The sequence below is a fragment of the Mustela nivalis genome, assembly GCF_964662115.1.
Source record: "Mustela nivalis genome assembly, chromosome: 1".
Classification (NCBI taxonomy): domain Eukaryota; kingdom Metazoa; phylum Chordata; class Mammalia; order Carnivora; family Mustelidae; genus Mustela; species Mustela nivalis.
Window position 1 is genome coordinate 157,893,649 of NC_139020.1, and position 20,529 is coordinate 157,914,177.

The 20,529-nt window shown below is 53.2% G+C and overlaps 2 protein-coding genes across 4 annotated transcripts in view; one reads left to right on the top strand and one right to left on the bottom strand.

The window, feature by feature from the left end:
* The window catches only part of UROC1 (urocanate hydratase 1), a 41,586-nt gene extending 32,734 nt beyond the window's left edge, over window positions 1–8,852 (bottom strand). Inside the window, exons 1-2 of the mRNA XM_082746776.1 lie at window positions 8,644–8,852; window positions 1,056–1,186 (exon numbers count right to left, since the gene is read on the bottom strand). Coding sequence (XP_082602902.1) covers window positions 1,056–1,186; window positions 8,644–8,769 — 257 coding nt within the window. The 5' untranslated portion in view covers window positions 8,770–8,852. The remainder of the gene's footprint in view (window positions 1–1,055; window positions 1,187–8,643) is intronic.
* CHST13 (carbohydrate sulfotransferase 13) overlaps window positions 1–20,529 on the top strand; it is a 282,606-nt gene that overhangs the window by 240,685 nt on the left and 21,392 nt on the right. The window contains exon 2 of one of the 3 annotated variants that reach the window (XM_082746838.1): window positions 14,187–14,297. In XM_082746838.1, coding sequence (XP_082602964.1) covers window positions 14,201–14,297 — 97 coding nt within the window. In that variant the 5' untranslated portion in view covers window positions 14,187–14,200. Of the gene's footprint in view, window positions 1–13,973; window positions 14,086–14,186; window positions 14,298–18,730; window positions 18,750–20,529 lie in introns of those variants that run through there. The other 2 variants (XM_082746842.1, XM_082746839.1) reach the window with 2 other exon arrangements.

The window sequence follows — 20,529 nt, forward strand, 5'->3', positions numbered from 1 at the left end:
TGCCTGCCTGCTAAAGCTCAGGCCCACACGGGCCACAGCCCAGCACCTGGCCACGCAGGTGTGGGCAGCAAGATGGCATCCTGCAGAAGTCGCCCGGGACTTGCCCGCAGAAGGCGGTTCCAAACCACCCAGGCCAGCCCACTCTGGTTCTCACTTTATGCTTTGCACACCTGCCCTTCCAAGCACAGGGAGTTAGGCCCCTGCCCACCTGGACCTCCCTTCCTCCCCACTTGGCGAGGTCCAAGTGGCAGAAAATGGATTTCGAGCAAAGCTGATGTCTGCTTTCCAGAAGCCTCTAATCCAGGTGGACTTCATGCGTCCCAACTTTCCTTCATGCCACCAGTGCTCCTGAGCATCAATTCCAGAGCGGATGCCAGGCTGACAGGCCTTGACAGGAATGAGGGGACGTGGTTCCTACTTTATGGGCATTCCCTGGGGGCAGTTCCACACAGATCTGGCATATCCAAGAACAATGACGCTCAGAGTGTGAGCCCTGAGTGAGGGCAGCCTTGTCTGGGAACCATGGGAATGGCAGCTCCTCCTGCCCCGGTCCCCCAGAACTGCCAAATCCACAATGTGGGGAGAAGCCCAGCCACCCACATTTTCTTACAAGGCCTCCAGTGCCGTGCACTGCTCAGCCTGAGACCGCTGGTGGGAACCAAAGCTGCTTGAAGACACTGACAGAGGCGCCCCTCTAAAGCTCTCCTCATCTCGAGGCAGGACAAGACATGAGGTTAAGAGAAGGGATTTCGTATACAACCGGGCTCCAGAATTGCTCAGGATTGACTCCCCTGGATGGCAGGCCAGAGACACCTGTCTGAAAAGGATTCCCTCATCTTTTGGCCAGGTTCAAGGCTACAGACTCTACACAGACCACAATACAGCCACCACCCCCCCCTCTCTGTGGGAGGGCTGTTGGCTCAGCCTACCATGGCTGTGTGCCTCCTAGTGTGGACAGCCTGGATTCCCCCAACCTGCTGACCTCCAGCGCAGTGCCTCCCACGCACTTCCTGCTCTGGGCCCCCTTGGAAGCTGCACCCGTCTCCAGCACTGACCTCATTTTCATGGTAGGGCAGAACCGGTACATGTAAATATGCCCATACAGTCGCAGCTCCTGGGCAAACTCAGGGGCCAGTAGCTCCTGGACATCCGGGGGGAAGTAGCGCAGGGCATTCCTCAGCGCCAGCTGGGGGAAGAAAAAGAGGAGAGGCAGCAGGGGGCAGGGGAGCTCCGGGCCAAGCACTGTGAGGCCATCCTCCTTCCCTACTTAATTCACCTCTGTTCCACTCAGAAACCTGTGGCCCCACCCAGAGACCACCTAGTTCTCACTCCAAGCCCATCTATTATGTCACCTCCTACAAGAAGCCTTCTCTGATTGTCATACCCTCTTCACGTAGACAGACCTCTAGACCCTCCCTTTGTTCATCCCAGTCAAGGAGCTGAGAGGGGTCTGCCCTGAGGCTTGCAGTGGGAGATGGGGACTCAAGGATGGGGAAAGCAGATCTGCTTGGAGCCCACAGGCATCTTGTGCATTTGTAGGGAAGCAACACTCCACCAGCGGCCAGCTTGGCAACCAGACTCAGATGATGCACAACTGCATAGTGACTGCTCTGGAAATGAGATCACCCCAGATGCCAGCAGGCCTGGGGCAGAGCCTGGAGCCAGAGACAGCAGACCAAGAGAAAGAAGAAACCTTCCCAAGGTTTCTCATCCACCCCAAATCCCAAGCCATCTTGTCATTCCTCCAGACATCCCTCATGATCCTGGTCTGGCCACAGGGCCTTGGTACTTAGACTTCCCTCTGCCTAAACCCTCTCTGCCCCCTGCCTTCTCTTGGAGGGTCTCTTCCTTCACTCGGGCCTCAGTCCAGGTGCCCCCTCCTCTGTAGCCTGCCCTGGACTCCCCCTCTTGACTCCCAGCCACTCCACCTGCCTCTGTCTCCGTCCCAAGCTTTTCACTGTTGGATGTTCTAGGGCTTGCTTGTTTTATTGCTTAAAATCTGTCTAAGCTCAAGGAGGCCAGAATCCTGGCAGACCCCTTCGTAGCACTCCTCCTTCCAACACCTGGACTAGCTCCTGGAGGCAGGCAAAGTGGGAGACGGGACCACGGTGACAGCCTGGTGTCTGGGTGGACATTGAGGCCATTTCTTCAACCAGCTGAATCTGGGGCACAAACTGCTTTGGGGGTGGGAGAGTAGGAGGTGAGTGTGCTGAATTTATTCCCTCATTCACGCAGTGCAGATCTGCTGAGGGAAGAGATGGCATGATACTTGAGGAAGATAGGTGGGCTTTGGACACTGGGAGGCAGGAGGTGACGAGAGAAGATGCTAGGGCCCATGACTGGGTACACAGCATTTGGCCTGGTGGGACAGAAGTGCCACTAGGGAGATGACGCTGGACACCCAGCTGGGAGCACAGGTACCTGGGGCAGAGGGCTAGGGGCAGGACCACCTGTCCGATGCACCCAGAGGTCAAAGGCTGCATGGGTAAGACACACCCAGGCCTGAACAGCGGCTAGGAATATGCTACGGCAGGAGGGCCTCTAACTTCAGCAGATGTCAGAATCACCCTAGTGGTCTGGTACAGCCTCTGACCTGTGTCCCTGACCAGTTCCCAGGTGCTTCTGCCGCTGGCCTGGGGACCCCATTTTGGGAACCACTACAGGACAGCGATGAGGATGAACCTTCCACAGTGACACACAGTAGCCAGGTGGCTTCTCCCAACCTGCTGTTGAGTGAAAGACTTAAGGGACAGCTGCGTAACTCTGTTGACAGGCCATTCAAGAGCAGCTGTGACCACGCCACACATCAGAAGTCAGGATAGCGGTCCCCCTTCAAAGCCCGGGTCTGTCCCCTCTCCCTGTGTGCCTGTGACATTCGTGTCTGTGCACAGGTGGTTTCGGCTGCTTTCTGTGCGGGCTATACCTCAACACAAAGATGGTTGTTGTTTTCTAGCTGGTGTAGAGCTTTTCTCATAAGAGCATGCCAAGCGAAACTGAGCATTTAAAGAAAAGTTTCTAAAGCAATACCTAACACACACACACACACACACACACACACACACACACACATCTACACAAGACTTGACCTCACTACAAAGCCCCTGATAGAGTTATCTAATACACATGCAGTAAGTATTTCTTCAGTGAAAAAGCGTACAAAGCAGCAGCTCTGTTTGCTGGCCTGGATTCAATATTCCAAGCCTCTGACTGGGAGCAGCTTTCAGTATCAAGATGAGAAAATGGTATTTAGACATGTTGTGTCTGCCCAAGATCCCACCACTGGCCTGAGGACCCTGGGAATAAAAGTCTTAAAAACACACACACACACACACAATTTCAGAGGTGGATTATCATTGATGAAATTATGGTCCGCTAATTATATAATGCATGTTCTAAGTGGGCTCTCTCTTTTTTTTTTAAGATTTTATTTATTTATTTGACAGAGAGACAGTGACAGATGGAACACGAGCAGGGGGGAGAGGGAGAACATCCTCCCTTGCTGAGGAGGGAGCCCGATGTGGGGCTTGTTCCGAGGACTTGGGGATCATGACCTGAGCCGAAGGCTGACACTTAATGACTGTGCAACCCAGGCACCTCTCTAAGTGGGTTCTTACTGACGAAATCAAATGTATTTAAGACACAAAAATTGGCAAGAATATTCTAGACAACTCCCACTCCCACCTGGCCTTAATAGGCCTAAAACTCTAACAGAACAGTAGCCTGTTCCCTTAGGGAAAGAGGATGAATTCATAAAATGTTCTGGGTTCAGCCATCAGGTTGGAGAATTCAGGATGCCTGATGGTGTGGTGGGCAGGTAATGGCCCCCAATGATGTCTGCATTCCACTCCCTGAAGCCCATGAATATGTTAAATTGTGAGGCGAAAGAGGTATAGTTTTTGCAGATGTGATTAAGGATTTGAGGATGAGAGACTGTCCTGCATTACCCAGATCAGCCCTATATATTCACCAGGGTCCTCGTAAGAGGGAAGCAGGAGGGTCTGAGTCAGAGAGAGAGATTTGAATTTGGCTAGGCAGCTGGCTTTGAAGATGGAAGACAGGACAGGACAGCCAAAACCTGTAGACAGCCTCTAGAAGCTACAAAAGGCAAGGAAAGAAATCGGTCCCCACCCCCTGCGAGTCTGCAGAAGAAATGCAGCCCTGCTGCTTATTTTTAACTTAACATTTTACAATATAATTAATGTTACTGAAAATATATTATGAACTTTTGAGACATGTGAACATAAACCAGGACAATCTCATATGTAATATTTGCATCCCCAAAAATGGGAATCACCAGACTCAGAGAGCAAAAGTACAAGCATGATTTCAATATCCTTGCATACACATCAGTGTTGCTTGCTCGTGGCCCAAGGGAACCCATTTTAGATTTCTGACACTCACAATTGTAAGAGAATACATTTGTGCTGTTTTAAAGGCACTTCTTTCATGGAGATTTATTCCAGCAGCCCTAGGAAAGTAATAGACAGTGACAAAATCCTGTCTTGGGAACAGTGTTACTTCTGCCAGAAGCAAATCCTTCCTGCGTGGTGGCTGATCACCTAAAAGGATACCAGTGTGTGACTTTGTTTAGCTCACAGAAGAGAGTGTGTGGCATGGCCCTGTTTGAATCACCCCAGTCCTGACACCCACTCTTGCTCAGGCTTCATTAGGTGTGCTCTGGCCCGAACTGCAGCTGGCCTCCTGGGTCTAAACTGTGGCTCAGGTCTTGTAGCTGGGAACGGGGCAGCCTCTGCAGAGGCTGAGGCTACAGGGCTCCGGCTCTTCCGATCTCAGTGTATCCCAGAGCGGGGGGCTATGTGGCACATGCATGCTTCACCTCCCTTCTCCTCTTCTGGAAAATGAGCACAGGTACAGCACACACGTCATAGGGCCATCTTGGCGACTAACTGAAGAGGGTCTGGCACATATATGTACCGTGGGAATGCCAGCCATCAAAATAATCATCTCCCACACTCATGGCCTTCCATGCTGCTGACTACTTCTTCTAGTTGGGTCTCCTGCCCACCCTGCCCTTCTAGGGAATCTGGAGAAACCCTTATACTCTTCACAGAGAGTATTGTGAAGCAGCAGTTCATGCCCCTACTCAGAAACCCTCAGGAGCTCCCCATTTCTCATCTGACACAGTCAACACTGCTCTTGGCTTTCAGAGTCCTCAGTAATTTGGTTGGGCCTGACTCTCCAAGCTCCACAGCCAGCTTGGAACTCCACAGGGCCTCCTTCACCCCCACAATACTTTGGACAGGCCCATCTCTGCATTTTTCACTCTCTGGCCTTCCTTCTTGGATTTCCCAGCCTAAGAACCCTGCCCATGTTGCCAAGACCACCTCCTCCAAGAGGCCCTCCTAGGTTTCTCCTGCCCACTAAACTCTTATAGGATTTGGTTGGGGCGCTTAGTGTAGACTCTTGCCTGTTCATTCAACAAACAGGTACTGGTGTCGCTGAAGCCCCAGGAATGAACCCAACAGAGCCCCGCTCTTAAGAAGCTTGAGATAGTGTGTTATTAGTGACGAGGACAAGGACACAGGTGAGAGGTCTTCAGGTCTTGGTATCTGATGCCCAGAACGGCCCCTGCGGGTGGGGCAGGATTTGGAGAAAAGGTCACTAAGAGTAACTGGGTATGGCACCAGGGGGTGCTAAAGATATTTCTAGAACTGCTGCTCCTGTTCTATGATGAAAATTTCCCTCTGCACCACAGAAGCTGTCCTGTGTTTGTGCTGAGAATACACTGACTAAAATTACAGCCAGACCATACTCTATATTTAAACAGAGAAATCTCCTTAAAGAAGACCAAAGAGGGAAGGGCACCCTAGTAACGAAATACTGTGCACCAGTTACAAGAACAGAACAACTCTAAACTCACCAATAACGAACACCTTAAAAAATGGATGAATATAGAATGTGTCTATATTCTTTTTTTTTAGAGAATCTTTTTTTTTAAATTTTTACTTATTTATTTGACACAGAGAGAGAGAGATCACAAGCAGGCAGAGAGACAGGCAGAGAGAGAGGGGGAAGCAAGCTCCCCGCCGAGCAGAGAGCCCGATGTGGGGCTCGATCCCAGGACCCTGAGACCATGACCTGAGCTGAAGGCAGAGGCTTAACCCATTGAGCCACCCAGGTGCCCCTAGAATGTGTCTTTATTCTTAAGAAGGACACACACACACACACATTTTGTAAGTACATGGAATGCGTGCGGAAGGGTACGCCCAAAAAGCGGCCATGGTGACTCAGGCAGAGAAATGGGGAACTTTCACAATTATAATACTTGACATCCTTGTCTTATAAAATTACCTGGAAAGTTTACACCAAAAATCAAAGAGACATGTTTAAATTTTAAAAAGAATTGAAAACAAGCTGAGGGAAAGCATAAAATGAGCTAATGATAAAGTCACTGTGTTTGGGACTGCCTAGGAGAAGCTTCTCGTGTTTCTCATACATTTTCTCACACAGGACGCTTCTGGGACTGATTTGAGGAGTTTCCCCATGTGACCAATTCTCCCCACCAGCTGGGGGCCTACGATTCAGTTTGGTCCCGACACCATCTACCGGGAGCCTGCTCACCCTCAGAGCTATCACACCGAGTCCCAAAGACTGCCCCTCCCATTTCAGATGCCTGGTCACACATCCCATACTTGCACCTTCCCACCAACCAGCTACATAGCGGGCCTCCCACAACCTCCTTCCTTGGGCTCCTAATTTGCTAGAGAGCTCACAGAACTCAGAGAAACATGCCTACTGGCTTATTATATAACAAAGCTTACCAGAAAGGATACCGATGAACAACCAGGCGAAGCGGTACACAAGGCAAGGTCTGGGGAAGGGGCGTGGGGCCTCCATGCCCTTTTGGGGTACCACACCTGCCCCAGCACTTCAGCATGTTCAGCAGCCCAGCTCTCTGAACACTGTGGTTAAGTGATTTTTGTGGAGGCTTCATTCAGCACATAGCATGATGGATTATTAACTCCATTTCCTGTCCCCTTCCCCATCCAGAGAATGGGGGGTACAGCCCAAGGTTCCGTTTCTAATCATGGAATGGTCTTTTGGGTGATGGTTCTCCATTCAGGAACCCACCCACAGTGGCTTCCTTAGAACAAAAGAGGCTCCTATCACCCAGGAAATTCCAAAGAATTTAGGAGCTTTGTGTCAGGAGCTGGGGTCAAAGACCAAGTACTAGCAGGAAGGGGGGCAGGGCCGAGGTCAACATACATCTTTCTTACTGTCTAACAGGCCCCCGCTGAAGGCTGGCTGACCCTGACATCCCAGGGAAGGTTAAAGGGCTGCAACAGCACAAACTCCCAGACCTGCCAGTAGCCCCTACTCCAGGGGTTTTGTTTCTGTACTTCAAGCAAATGGCGACATACCCAGGGCAAAGCGGAGGTAACCCAGCTCCTCGGCTCCTGAGTGCCCTCCTCCCAGCACAAGAGGCCATCACACAACCTGAAAAATATCGCCTGAGATGGGCAGGTGGCAGAGCCATTCGGGCCTTCAAGGTCAAAAGTCAAGGCCTTGGCGCCCAGCGGGGAGGACAGAGGGGGAGGAAGCTTTAACGACTATCTCCACGAGTTGAGCTGGCCAGATGAGCACCGCCCCGCCCCCAGCAACACCCCTCAGCCCCAGCACTCTGCCGCACCCTTCCCCTGCCTCCGCTCCGCCCAGCCCCGCCCCAGCGCCCCGCCCCCAGCAACACCCCTCACCCCCAGCAACTCGCGCCCACCCTTCTCCTGCTTCGCTCTGCCCAGCCTCGCCCCCACCCCGCCCCAGCGCCCCCAAGTCCTCACACCGCCCCGCCCCCATGTTGTGAGGCCCGAAGGGCGGAAAGTTTGATGGGCAGCCGCTGAAGCGCCTCAGTCTTTCTGTGGGGTGGGGTTGTGTGACTCCTTTTTTAATGTTCGTGCTTACGTATATTTTCTAGTAATGCTGAACAAAGAAAAAGGAGAATACTGTTGGTGTAACCGAGCCACCTACTTCATTTCGTCGGGCCTCCCTACCGCGTGGTGTAATTATTTGCCCCCCAGCTTACTAGGGAGACAGGTGTACTCCCAGATGGTCAGACCTGCCGGGGGTGCTGGCCGGAGCGCCCCCAGTCCCGGGCCGTCTCCGGCCAGGCCAGGCTCTCGGGGCTGCGGGCGATGGTGGAGACCCCTGGCCTCCGCCCTGTTCTCACCAGCACCATCGCACCCCCAATGGGGTTCTAGCCTTGCGGCAGCAAACTCATTGCAAAATTTGGGGGCAGGCGGAAATGAGAGCTGACTTCCTAGACCCTCAAAGCCATGTGCGTGTCTGGGGCAGGAGGGTACACCCGCTGCTGTGCTTTTGGGGTACTTTGCCCCAGCTTCACTCCTCTGACTGGAGGCAGCCACAGTGTCCCACCCTGCTCCCGGCTGGATGACCTTGAGCCACGGGATCCCCATCGATCACAGGTAGTTGGGGAGAAAATGAGGAAAGGGGTGGGTGGGGTGGCCGTCGACCTCCCCTCAGGAGGCTCTGGCTAGCAGGGATGGGAGGTTGAGTTGAGAAGCTGCAGCTCCCGCAGAGACAGCAGAAATAGGAAGTGTCCATCCGGACCATCCATACGGCACCAGAGGGCAAAAGGCCTGGTGGGAATGGGGCCCGACTTCTTACCTGCTCCTCCAAGGGGCTGAGGCCAGGGGTCCTGACCGGTGCGTGGGACACCCCAGCCCAGCGGCCCCGGTTCTCCGGGAGGGGCCGCAGCGGCAGGCCGGAGCATAGTGCCTGGAGGCTGGACATGTCTGGCTGAGGCTGAGACTTAGGCCGGCTCTGTGGGAAGTCAGGCAGAGACCGCACAGTCACGGTCCAGCGGGCGGGGACCTTCCGCTCCACAGCCACCTCCTCCAGCAACTCATTGGGCCCAGGTCCTGCAGAAGGAGCCATGATTAGGTCATTGGGTCGTTGGCCCCTAGCCTGGCTGCCTGAAGTATTGACCTGAGGCGGGGGCAGTGTTCTGGGGAGAGGCAGGCTTCATACCGGGGAGACAGCTGTTCAGGGGTCTATTTGTCCTGTTAGTGGGGTGTTGGCCTCAAGGGGCTGTTTTCTAGGACCCAGCTTTGGAGAGCTGGTGGGCTCTAATGTGGGGGTTTGCTTTGGCAGTCTTACCCACACAGGTGATGCTGGGTTGGTATCTCAATGATGGGGAGGCATGTGATCCTGAAACTGCCCAGAACGCATGGTCTGTGCAGAAGGCAGGCAGTGCCCCACCCCCAGCAGCAGGTATACTCTTCTGGACTCCCAGTGAGGTACATGCTGCTTCATCCCCCACCTAAAGCTCTCTGTGAGGGGCCCAACTGGAGATGGCTCTTATCCTTGATTTCATTAACAACCTTGCAGGAAAGTGCTCCTAATCAGTAGTGTGCTGCAGACGGGGAAACTGAGGCCCGGGTCCCACTCACACAGCCAGGAAGCGACCGCACTAGAATCCTAGCGGTCCGGGGAGAGCAACACATTTGGGCGTTAATCTAGCTCAGCTCCTGACCGGCCCTGTGGCCTTGGGCCTTGTCCCTGTCTACACAAGTGGGTGGTAATTTACCACTCAGGCTGTGGGAGGCACAAACAAGTTGTGTAAGCACCAAGGGCAGGACCTACTCGAGGCAAGGGGAGAAGAACAACAAACATCTTCCGAGTACTAAATGCATGCTTTGGAGCACGTCACGTGATCCAGTTCACTCTGTCCCCTCGTCAGCCCCGTGGAGTTCACCATCCCATTCTATGGATGTGGAAGCTGAGGTGGAGAGGGGTGCCAGGAACTAAGACCACAAAGTTGGATCTAAACCCTCAGAACGCAGAGCACGGGCTCTATGCACCCTCCCAGCCACTCTTGAGGTCCCCCTGGAAGACCTCATCTGGCAGATAAGCCAGAAATCAGCTTTTGTAAGATCTCCTCATTTTGAAATGTTTGCAGTCCATTAGAAAATGGTTTTAAACATGGGTGGATTTTGTCAGCGTCAACGTTCTGGTTATGACAGAGCTCGGCAGTTTTGCAGGATGTTTCCGATGGGAAAATGGGGCACAAGGGGTTGTTTCTTACAACATGAATCAACAAGAATTGCAAAATAAATCACTTTATTTTTAAAAACATTGTACAAGCTAGGTAAAAGAATGAGGTCACGGGTGTTACATAGGCCAGACTGGTTCTACGGCTCGCTAGCTGTGTATCTTTGGTAAGTTACTCAGCCTTCCTGTGCTTCGGTTTCCTGTGTAAAATGGAAGTAGTAATAGTCCCTCCCTCACAGGGTGCATCCGAGGATTAACTAAGAACACGTGAGGCACATCTTAATGCCTATCACAGAATAAACATCTGCTAAGATACTGTTCATTTTCCAGTTGTTGCCTGTATCAAAAAGCAAGGAAAAGTGTGTGTGTGTACACTACAAAGAACTGGGGAGGGAAGGAGACTTCTCACTGTAAAACTCTGACACTTTCAACATTGTCAATGTACTAAATGCCAGTGTACTAAATGCCAATGTACTAAATGTACGCTTTAAAATGATTAATTTTATGGTATGTAAATGTCACTTCATTTGAAAAAGCCTCTGGTGGTTTTGAATTTTGCTCCATGGACAAACCAAATAAATAAAAAATTTTAGCTAATAAGGAGTAAAGAAAGGCAGGCAGGCACTAAAAGCCAAACCCAGTTTCGCTCAGAGTGTGCCTCCCTGGTGATTGATGGGGCCTCTCTCCAGCCATCAAGTGCCTGCCTTAGTTTCCCCTCTGGTTGACCCCGGTGGCTGCTTCTGTCCTAGCCAGCCTCTCCTCCTAGCAGCACCTGGTGACCAGCACTATGTATCACAGCCTTGCCTTCCTGGTGCCCCTCAATCCAGGCCACACTGGACCCCAGTCTCTGTAGTATCCAGCTGGCCTTCCTGAACCAGGCAGGATTTCTGTCTCTTGAACCATCAGCCTGGTCTCAGCTTCCTTTCCTACTTCTCCATCCACTTTACCACCTGGGATACCTTCTCCTGAACCACCCTGACCCAACCCCTCTAACTTAAAAATACATCCTGGATGCTGAGACCACCCCACCCAGGTCCATGCCCATCTTCTCTCCCAGAGATGGCATCAGCCTCTCTCCTGGCCCCCCACCTTCTCCCAGCCCCCTCCAGCCAATTAGCAACACAACTGCAGACTGCTTAGACTAACCCACATATGGCCCAGGACACTCTGGGGATGTAGACCACCTGCTTGCCCTTCTCACTTCTCCATCCACTCTCATCCACTCCAGAGCCTCCTTCCTGCTCCTTGTTCACGCCAGTAGTGGTTGTAAAACCTGCCAGCCAGTCCTTGCTTGGGTGCTTCTCCCAGTGATGCTGGGGTATGGTCCTGCCCTCTGAGTCTGGGTCAAACTTAGTGATTATCAGGAAACAAACAGAAGGAGTTCTAGACTCTGTGGAGCAGCCCAAGTACCCTGGGATGCCAGGCTGGGGTGTGCCATGCAGAGGTACCCAGGTCAACCGCCCAGCTGACCTCCGGCACATGAGGGAGCCACCAGGGATGGCCAACCCTGGCCAGGCTCCAGATGGCCAGTCTCAGCTGCCCTCTGATGCAGTAGGATGAGGCCCCCAGTGAGAAGCATCAAACTCACCCCCTTCCCCCAATCTTGACCCACAAATGGTGAACAAAATTTATTTTTTATTAAAAAATTATTTTATTTGAAACCTACTAACATATAGTATATTATTAGTTTCAGAGGTAGAGTTTAGTGATCCTTCATTTGTACAGAACACCCAATGCTCATTTTATGATGTGCCCTCCTTAATGCCCATCACCCAGTGACCCCATCTCCCCAACCCCACTCCCTGTCCAGCAACGCTCAGTTTCCTAGAATTAAGAGTCTCTTATGGTTTGTTTCCCTCTCTGATTTTGTCTTATTTTATTTTTCCCTCCCTTCCCCTATGTTCCTCTGTTTTGTTTCTTAAATTCCACAGATGAGTGAAATCGTATGATCATTGTCTTTCTTATGAGTAAAATTTAAATGGTTGTTTTAAGCTGCTAAGTTTTAGGGCAATTTATTAGTTAACGGCTCCTGGTACATGGCATCAGGGCCTCAGCAAGGGCTGGTCCTCTGCCTGGAAATGTCCTCCCCCCGATATCTGTGTGGGTCCTCCCCACCTGACTCAAGTGTCACATCCTTCCTGAGGCCGGTGCCTGTCACCCTCACTCCTTATAAGCAGTATACACACTTCCCATCCTTTATCTTGCTTTATTTTCCTTATCGCACCATTTACCACCTGGAATGATCTTATATTTTTATTCCTGTTTTCTGTCCCCTACCCATTCTATAATGTAAATTTCATGACGGCAAAGGCCCTATCTTGTTCTGTCCCTCCGAGCCCCCACACAGAGTAGTAGGTAATTCAATATCTACTGAATGAATGAATGTGAGCCCCTTTAAGAAAACAGAGGCTGCACAAGGTGTCTTCATAGGGAAGATACTGAGGCCCTGGGCCTCTGGCAAGGCATATTCAACCCTTCTATCCCAAGACCCTACACTGAGGCACCCCCATGGGTCTCTAGGGATCCAGTCTCCAGGAGTTTTCTCCACAGGGATAGGCTGAGGCATTATTCTCAACTTTGACCACCAGGTGGCAGCCCAGGAGACCAAGGACCCAGAGGCTGGAACCCCTTATGGAGAACGTGGGCTGGAGGAGGATCTGGAATGCATGTGTAGATTAGATTTAGGACCCACTGGGCACCCGGATAACTGGAAATCTGGGCCAGTCCCAAGGCTCTCCGTCTAGGTCATCTGGAAAGTCATAATAATGAGCTTCTGTTTTGGTCTGTGAACTGCGTTTCCCACTTCTCTGCCATTTGAGACCTATCATCACCATTTGGAGCCATCTCTTTAAGCCGCAGAACTATCATTTACTTAATATGTTTCCTTAAAGAGACCTTTAAAACCTCAATAAATACAATAGGAAAGAACTTTTGTTATCACCACTGTAAGAGAAACCAGTCTTTTGCCAGAAACAGGCAGTAATTGTAAAAATAAATTAATTCATCACAAACATCTAGGATTTCGATGGCACTCACTGATCCATTGTACAGTGAATTGGGGCACAGAGAGCTTAGGCAAATTTCCTGATCTCACACAATGGTTAAGTGGCACCTGCAGGGTCTGGAATCGGATTTTTCAAGAGCTATTATAAAACTGTAGTTCACTGCAGCAGCATCCTTTCCCACACACTCACACCACTAAGTGTTCACACAGGTGCACACACACACACACACACACACACACACACAAACACACGCACAGACACCTGTATACGGTATCAGCTGCACCCCTGGTTCCCTGTTAGCCTGACTTCTGGGCAGCAAGGCACTAGGGTCAGGCCTGATTCCTGGTCTTCCCACCCCCACAGGGCTAGCTGGATGTTTATCCTTCAAATGTAAAACTTCACTCTCATCCCCCCACACACAGGAGTCCTCAACAAGCTGAGTGCTCTCCTGGAGTGCGGATCCCTTGCTGGGACCAGGTGAAGCACAAGAGCCCGGACTCTTGTGAGAACTGAGAACTCCCACCTCTCCTCCCAGAGCTGGCCAGGACCTACTTAAGCCAGAATTCAGGCAGGACCTGGGGACACCTGTGGAAAACAAGGCTACAGGGGGAAGTAAGAGGCACTTAGGCCTGGTACTGGGGACGGAAGATCGGGGCGGGATGGGGGAGGGTTATGTACAGAGGGCTTTTCCCCATACCAGCCCTTAGCCCCCTGGCAGGCGAGGCCGCGAAAACACACCGTGGACACAGGCCTCTTCCGACCCACCCACCGATCTGCCACTTTGATGGCAAGGCTTCTTGGTCTCGGGTGGAGGATGGTACCCCAGGGCAAACTGAAGGGGGCGGAGCCTCACCAGCGAAAGGCTCTTTCCACCCGGTCTCCACCCTTTGCGCCCTGGACCAATGCCCCACTTGATGGGGTGTGTGGCGTGGAGGACGAACGAGAGAGGGTCGCCACCCGCCGTCGCGCACCTCCGCAGTCCCCAGCGGTCTGCCGCCGCACCACCCTGCCCCCCGCAAGCAGGGCCCTCGCACCCCCGTGCCGTGCCTTGGTACGCGCCGCCGGGCGGGCGGGACCCGGCGGGGCGGGTCCCGGGGCGGGTCCCGGCCGGGCACTGTTGCCCTTGCCTGGCAGGGCGGACTGCAGCCCCGCCGGCCCTGCACAGCATGGGGAGGCGCTGCTGGCCGCGGCGCGCCCTGGCCGCCGCGTGTCTGGGTGCCGCGCTCCTACTCCTGGGCGCCGCGCCCCGCGCCCTGAGCCCGGGTGAGTGCCCGTCAGGCCCCTACACTGGGGGCACCTGCCGTGTCCTCCCGGTCTTGGGGGAGGGCGGGTGAAGTGGGGGGTGGCGAGGAGGGGGTGAGTGGGTGCAGAAAGGCACTAGGCACCCCCGCCCATGGCCCAGCTCCCCAAAAGGGTGTTGGGCCCCTGGGGAGTCGGTCTCTCAACGACCAAGAGACGTGATCCTTTGGGGCCTCATAGCCTGTGCGCAGGGACCGGGGTCAGTTGTGGGTGGCCGAGGGCATTGGGCCAGGAACACAGCCTCATTTACCTTACCCCAACACCCCTTGGCGCCCCGAAGTCCCTTGGCATAAGCTTGGGTGGGTTGGAGAAGCTTGGGGCTACTTGGTCCTGAAGGTGGTCCCTCTGTGTCACAGTCACCGCTGCCTGGAGCACCCTGCTCCGCCCCCAAGTCCGCAGGGGTAAGGACTTGGGGCTCCTCCGCACACATTGCATGGTCTAGTTGGAGTAACTGAGGCAGCTTGTCATGAGTCCGCAGTGCAAAGTAGCTGCTTTGGGTCAGGTGTGCGCTGAGTCTTACTTCACTTTGTCTCCTCCCCACTTAAAAGTGAGAAACTAGGGGCGCCTGGGTGGCTCAGTGGGTTAAGCCGCTGCCTTCGGCTCAGGTCATGATCTCAGGGTCCTGGGATGGAGTTCCACATCAGCCTCTCTGCTCAGCAGGGAGCCTGCTTCTCTCTCTCTCTCTCTCTGCCTGCCTCTCCCTCTACTTGTGATCTCTGTCTGTCAAATAAATAAAATCTTAAAAAAAAAAAAAAGTGGGAAACTAAGGCCAGAGAGAGTGAGGGACAGGTGTGGATGGCTAACCCACAGGCTACACAGTCTGCCTGGGGGCTGAGATGCCTAGTCAGCAGTGTGTTCCCGTCTCTGGGGCTATTTGCCCTTCCTGGGTGTGAGTGTGTTGGGGTAGGGAGCAGGGACGGGTGGGTAGGGGGTCAGTCTCTACTCCCTGCCCCTACCCTGTGTGGGCTGTGAGAATCCTCAGAGCCCCATCTTTGGTGACTCCCAGACAGGGTCCCAGGAAGTAGATAACCACGCCCCCCAGGGTAGGCAGGGACTGTGGGCCATGGGGTCAAGGTGGCCCAAAAGATGAGACTGAGGAATCTATTTTGGGGGGACACTCACCCCCCCCCCCGGCTGGGTCTAGATTAGTGAATAAAGGTCATTCCACAGCCTTACTTGCTGGATGACCTAGTCCCTCTCCTCCCAGGTCCTCAGTACTCCCATCTATCACATGGAGTGCTCAAGTTCTTCCTTATGGGGCTTCTGGGGAGATGAAGTTAAAGGAGTTAGGGAGACAGCACACAGAAAGTGGCTGGTCATGTTTAGGACTCATGATTAGGGTCAGCTGTCATGATTAGGGGTAACATTGTGCTCCCTTCATCTCCTGGGGTGAGGGGCTTCCTTCTCCTGCTTTCCCTCAAACCCCCATGCCTGCCTCCGGGCTGGAGGCCAGGGTATAGCTGAGGTCCAGGTGAGTACCCCTTGGAGAGTCCTCCCTAGTGTTCACCCAGTCACCCTGCTACTCGCACTGTTTCCCCCATGTCTGGACTCAGCTGCCCAGATCTGGAGCCCTCTCCAAGCCCGTGGAAGGAATCTCTAGACAGTTTCTACCACCACCCCCTTTCTGAGAGCAGGCTGGCCATCTGAGAGTGGTGCTCCAGATTCGCGGCAGGTGCTCCTGTGTCCTAGCTGAGCAGCGTGTCCCCTAGCACCGTGTGGGCTGTGATCCCAGGGTCTGTGACCATAGAATAGTTTCTGTCCACCCAGTCATTCAGGGACAAATGTTTACTCAGGGCCTGGACTCCCAGCCCCCAGAGCTCAGCCCCCGGGGTGGGGTGTGAGAGAGAGAAAAGGCCAGAGCGTGCGGGTCCTGTTATGGGGGTGTGTCTAAGGGGTATCTACAAAGGAGTAGGTACAATTCAGTAGGCATCTGCGTGTCTGTATCTCTGGGTTGTATGGGTCTCCCCTCCTGGGACATATCTCTTCTGCTACCTCCTCTACCCAGGTTTGAGAAAAGAGAAATGAGCCAAGGCACTGGTCACTCTCTGCGCTTTGTTCCTTCTCCTTCTAACCCTCTCCTGCAAGACCTAGGAGAGCAGGAGCTAGAGAAAGGGACTTATGAACCCCACCCCCAGTCTTTGCTTGGGACATGTGCCCACTGGGCTTCCCTGTTATTTGAACACCTTGGCCATGACAAAAGAAGGTTAATCAAACCAACCTACCCAACCACCCCTGCTGTCCGCCCCCCCCGCCACCCCCAGCCATGAGCTAAACCCCCTGAGCTCAGAAGCCAGTGAGGGTGTGCTAATGTTGAGCCCACAGGCACCAGGCAGATGCCAAGGGCAGACTGCTGGGTGGAAAGGTCTTCTGCCAACCAGCTGGAGGTGGATCCTTCTGTCCAGGGACTCTGAAAATGGCCTCAGTAGGATCCTCGGCATCTCTGAGCATGTCCCTGAAGCTGTGTTCCAAGTTGGAAGGGGTTGAAGGCAGGGTGGGGAGTGGGGTGGGGAAGGAGTGAGTCTCTGGCCTGGGGATAGGGCTCCAAGGCACAGGGAGAGTGTCAGCACCTTACTCCAGGCAGGCAGGTCTGGTGCGGTCCCCTCCTTCTCCAAAGCAGAAGGTGTTGCCACACATTGGACAGGGGACCCCTGAGAGGCTGCCACTATAGGCCTGGAGCCCATTTACTAGAGGAGAAGTCTGGAGCAGCCCAACCTGGTACCCTCTCCGCCCCCAGGAATCTACCAATGCTGATCTAGTGCCCAGTCACAGGGTCCTGGGGAATGAGGAAGATGCTGGGGGCAAGGTGGGACAGCTGCCCAGGATGCCACTGCCCTCAACACCCACCCTCACACCAGGGTCCCAGGGGCACCTCCACTGTCCCCTCTTGTCCCCTTCTACCCCTTGCTTCCTCTGTGTCCCTGCCTGGGCATAGCGATGTAACTCTGTGGACCACATATTTGCTGGGCACATGCTCCTGCGAGGTGCCTTTCTAGGGCTGGGAGCCAAACTTATTAATACCCCTGCCTGTGCAGACCTTACATTTTTTATATTAAAAATCCAAATTGCCAGTTTGCATCCTCTGTCCCCAGAGGCACCCACAGGGAGAGTCTCCATGCACCCCCTTAAATCTCCTACCTCTGGTTCACAGCGGTGGCACGGGGAGGGTCTGGACCCACTTTCTAGGTTTGCAGGAGTGGAGCATCTTCCTTGATGTTGGGAGGAGACTCTGTCCACTTCCGGGAGACCTGGGGTTGGGGGCAGGGAAGGGAGAGTAGCAAAGAGGTTGAGGTGGGGGGGTGCTTATTCCCAGTGGAGCCCGTCCCTTCCTTCCAGGCTGGACTGCAGCCTTCCTTTCTTCCGGCCACAGCTCTTCTCTTGGGGTCCAGTGCTCCCTGTCTGAGGTCCAAGGCTGATGTGTGCTCACAGAGTTCTTCTCCCCTACCATCCTTCCCGTAAAGTCTCCAGATGGGGAAGGACTCAGGAAGCTCAGGTGGGGACCTTGGCTCTCCCTCCTCCTCCCTCTCCATGCCCTTCCTTCTCAGGCACCACAGCACCTGGGGACTCAGGCCACAGAGACAACTGTACAGACTAAATACAGGGTCTCTGATAGGGTGCCCCTGCAGCGAGGCAACATAGTAGTCCCAGAGGCAGCCATTGCTTTTAATGAAAAAACGGTATTTTGGTTCTACACAGAATAAATGCAGAAATGCCCAATGAGTACTGGGGAGTCAGGGAACTGGGGTGCCAGGGCTCAGGTGGGTCAGTGAGGCTTGGAGCTGAGGACCCAGCAGCAGCCCCTCAGTGCAAAAGCCAGGGATCTCTGTGGGGTAGCCAAAGGAGGCTAGAGCAGGCATCTTGCCCTCTACACCACCCCCACCCGCCTGGTGCCCCATGTCCCCTGCCTCTCACTGAGCCCCCTGCAGGACCCCATCCCATAGACTCTCCCTCCTCTCCCTTGCACAGCGGGGCCCCAGTCCGGGACTCTGCATGCTCCTTTCTCAGTCATGGCTCTTCGGCCCTCAACGGCAAGTGAGGAACCAGAGACTGGGAGCCACCCAGAGGATAGTGTCTCAGTGCGGACATCTCAACTCCTGCCCACTTAAGCCAGATGTGGCTGCATTCAAGAATGGGTGGATCCAGGGGCTGAAACCATGTCTCCAGCTCTGGGTTTGGCTTTTCTCTATGGTTGCCTCACTTTTAGCTCCCTCAGTCCAAAGGGAGGGCTCTTTTACTGACAATGCCAGGCAGAGTCTCAAGGATGTGTCATATTGGCCGGAATTGGGTCACCTGGTGTCGACCTCTGAACCAATTGCTGTGGCAGAAGGGGATGGAATGCTCTGATTGGGTAGGCCTGGTCACATGTCTATCCCAGCTGCTGTGGGAGAAGGATGCTTATCAGAAACATGTGGATGGAAGGTAAGCAGGTTCCTTCCTAGAGGGAAATCAAGTGGGCTAACCAAAGGAGGGGAGTGGCTGCTGGCAGCCAAATAAATAGATGCTCACCAAGCTGCTGTCCATTCTCAGAGACGGCTAGGGCTCAGAGGCACCTGTCAGGCCTCTGGAGAGTGCCATGAGAAAAGGCTAGCTGGCAAGACCGATGGCCCACTAGAGTAAGCATTAGTAATCCCATTTTGCAGAGAAAGAGACTAAGATCAGGAGCAGGAAAGTAACTTGCTCAAGGTCACTCAGCTAGTATGTGTGGGGGATAGGATTTAAATCCTAGTCTAAATCCCTAACCTTTATGCTTCCCACTCTGCAAGGCAGGAATATCTGGGTTGGACTTTGAAGCCTGCATAGGAGTTCACCAGGTGGGAAAATGAGGAAGGGGAATTTGGGGCAGAGAGAATGGGACAGACAAAAGCATGGAGGAGGGAAAAGTCCCGGTGTGCTAAGAGCTGTGCTGTGGGTGGAGCTCTGGGTTCATGAGAAGAGGGGGTGGGGTGGAAGCCAGAAAGGTACTATAAATTGGGTGTTAATGGGTGGCCTTGAATGGCATACCAGGAAATGAGGTACTCTCCCTATGGCCGTAAGCGGCTATCAGTCTTTATGTAAATATTCACTGACCTTAGGTGAGCTGCAAGAAATCGAGACAGTCCCCATACAAAGCTGACCTTCTGAAGAGGCAGCCAGAAATAACCTCATTATTTCAGTGGTAATAAGTGCCATGAATAAATTAAAAGGAGAAATGGAGAGATCCTGGTGTGGAGTGCGGCTCACTGGAGAGACCCTCTTTCCAGAGACTTCAGATTTGAAATCTGAACATGAAGTGTTTAAAGTATAAGGGCTCTTGGAGGAGCATCCCAGCCAAGGAACAGTGCAATGGTCCTGAGGTGGGAGCTCACCTAATTGTATTCATTGCTTGGCAGAAAGACCAGTGTGGCTGGAGCTGGGGGTAAGTGGAAGGTGGGAGGTACACCAGGAGGGCCTCTGGGAAGGAACAGGAATTTATTGTTAACAAGTAGGATGCCATGTGGGTTTTAAAATAACCAAGGTAGGAGGAAGAGAAATAAGAAGCTGAATGAGGAGATTCTAGTGATTGTCCTGGACATAGCCAAAGGGGCTTGCTGCCCTGAGCTGACTACAGTGAAGGGTTTGGGGGACAGGGATGGTTCCTGATCATTCTGAAGGCAGAGGTGATGAGATTATACCCAAGATCATCTGGACAGACCAGGGGTTCCATTCCAGGTGGTTTATGGAGTTCAAAATATTGAGTCTGAATTTTAAATACAAGTGAAGAGATCTCTACTTTTCTTCGGGGGGTGGGGGGAAGTAGGATTTTTTTTTTTTAATTTTTGAAGGTCTTGTTAATGTGTTCCTCCACGGGCCTGATTACCAGAGGGAATGTCCCTGACCCAGAGACATCCAGGTCAGCCCTGAAGTCCCAGGTCACCCAGGGGACTGAATGGGCTGGGGAAACCCTCCCTCCTACTCCCCCAGCAAGGTCCCCAGGGCCTGTCGGTGCTGTTTGGGCCTGGCTGTCCCTGCCTGTCTGGTCTTGCAACACTATGCGCAGCTAGAACTTATTAACCAGAAACCACATGTTGTAATCTTTGCTCACTGGACTGGGAATCACCAAACAGTATCTTCCCCCAAAAGAGTGAAGTTTCAAGTCGCCCACAGAATGACTTGCACCCTGCCCGGCTCCAAGGGGCAGCCAAAGCCTTTCCTTAGGGGTGAGTGTGCAAAGGGCCATGTA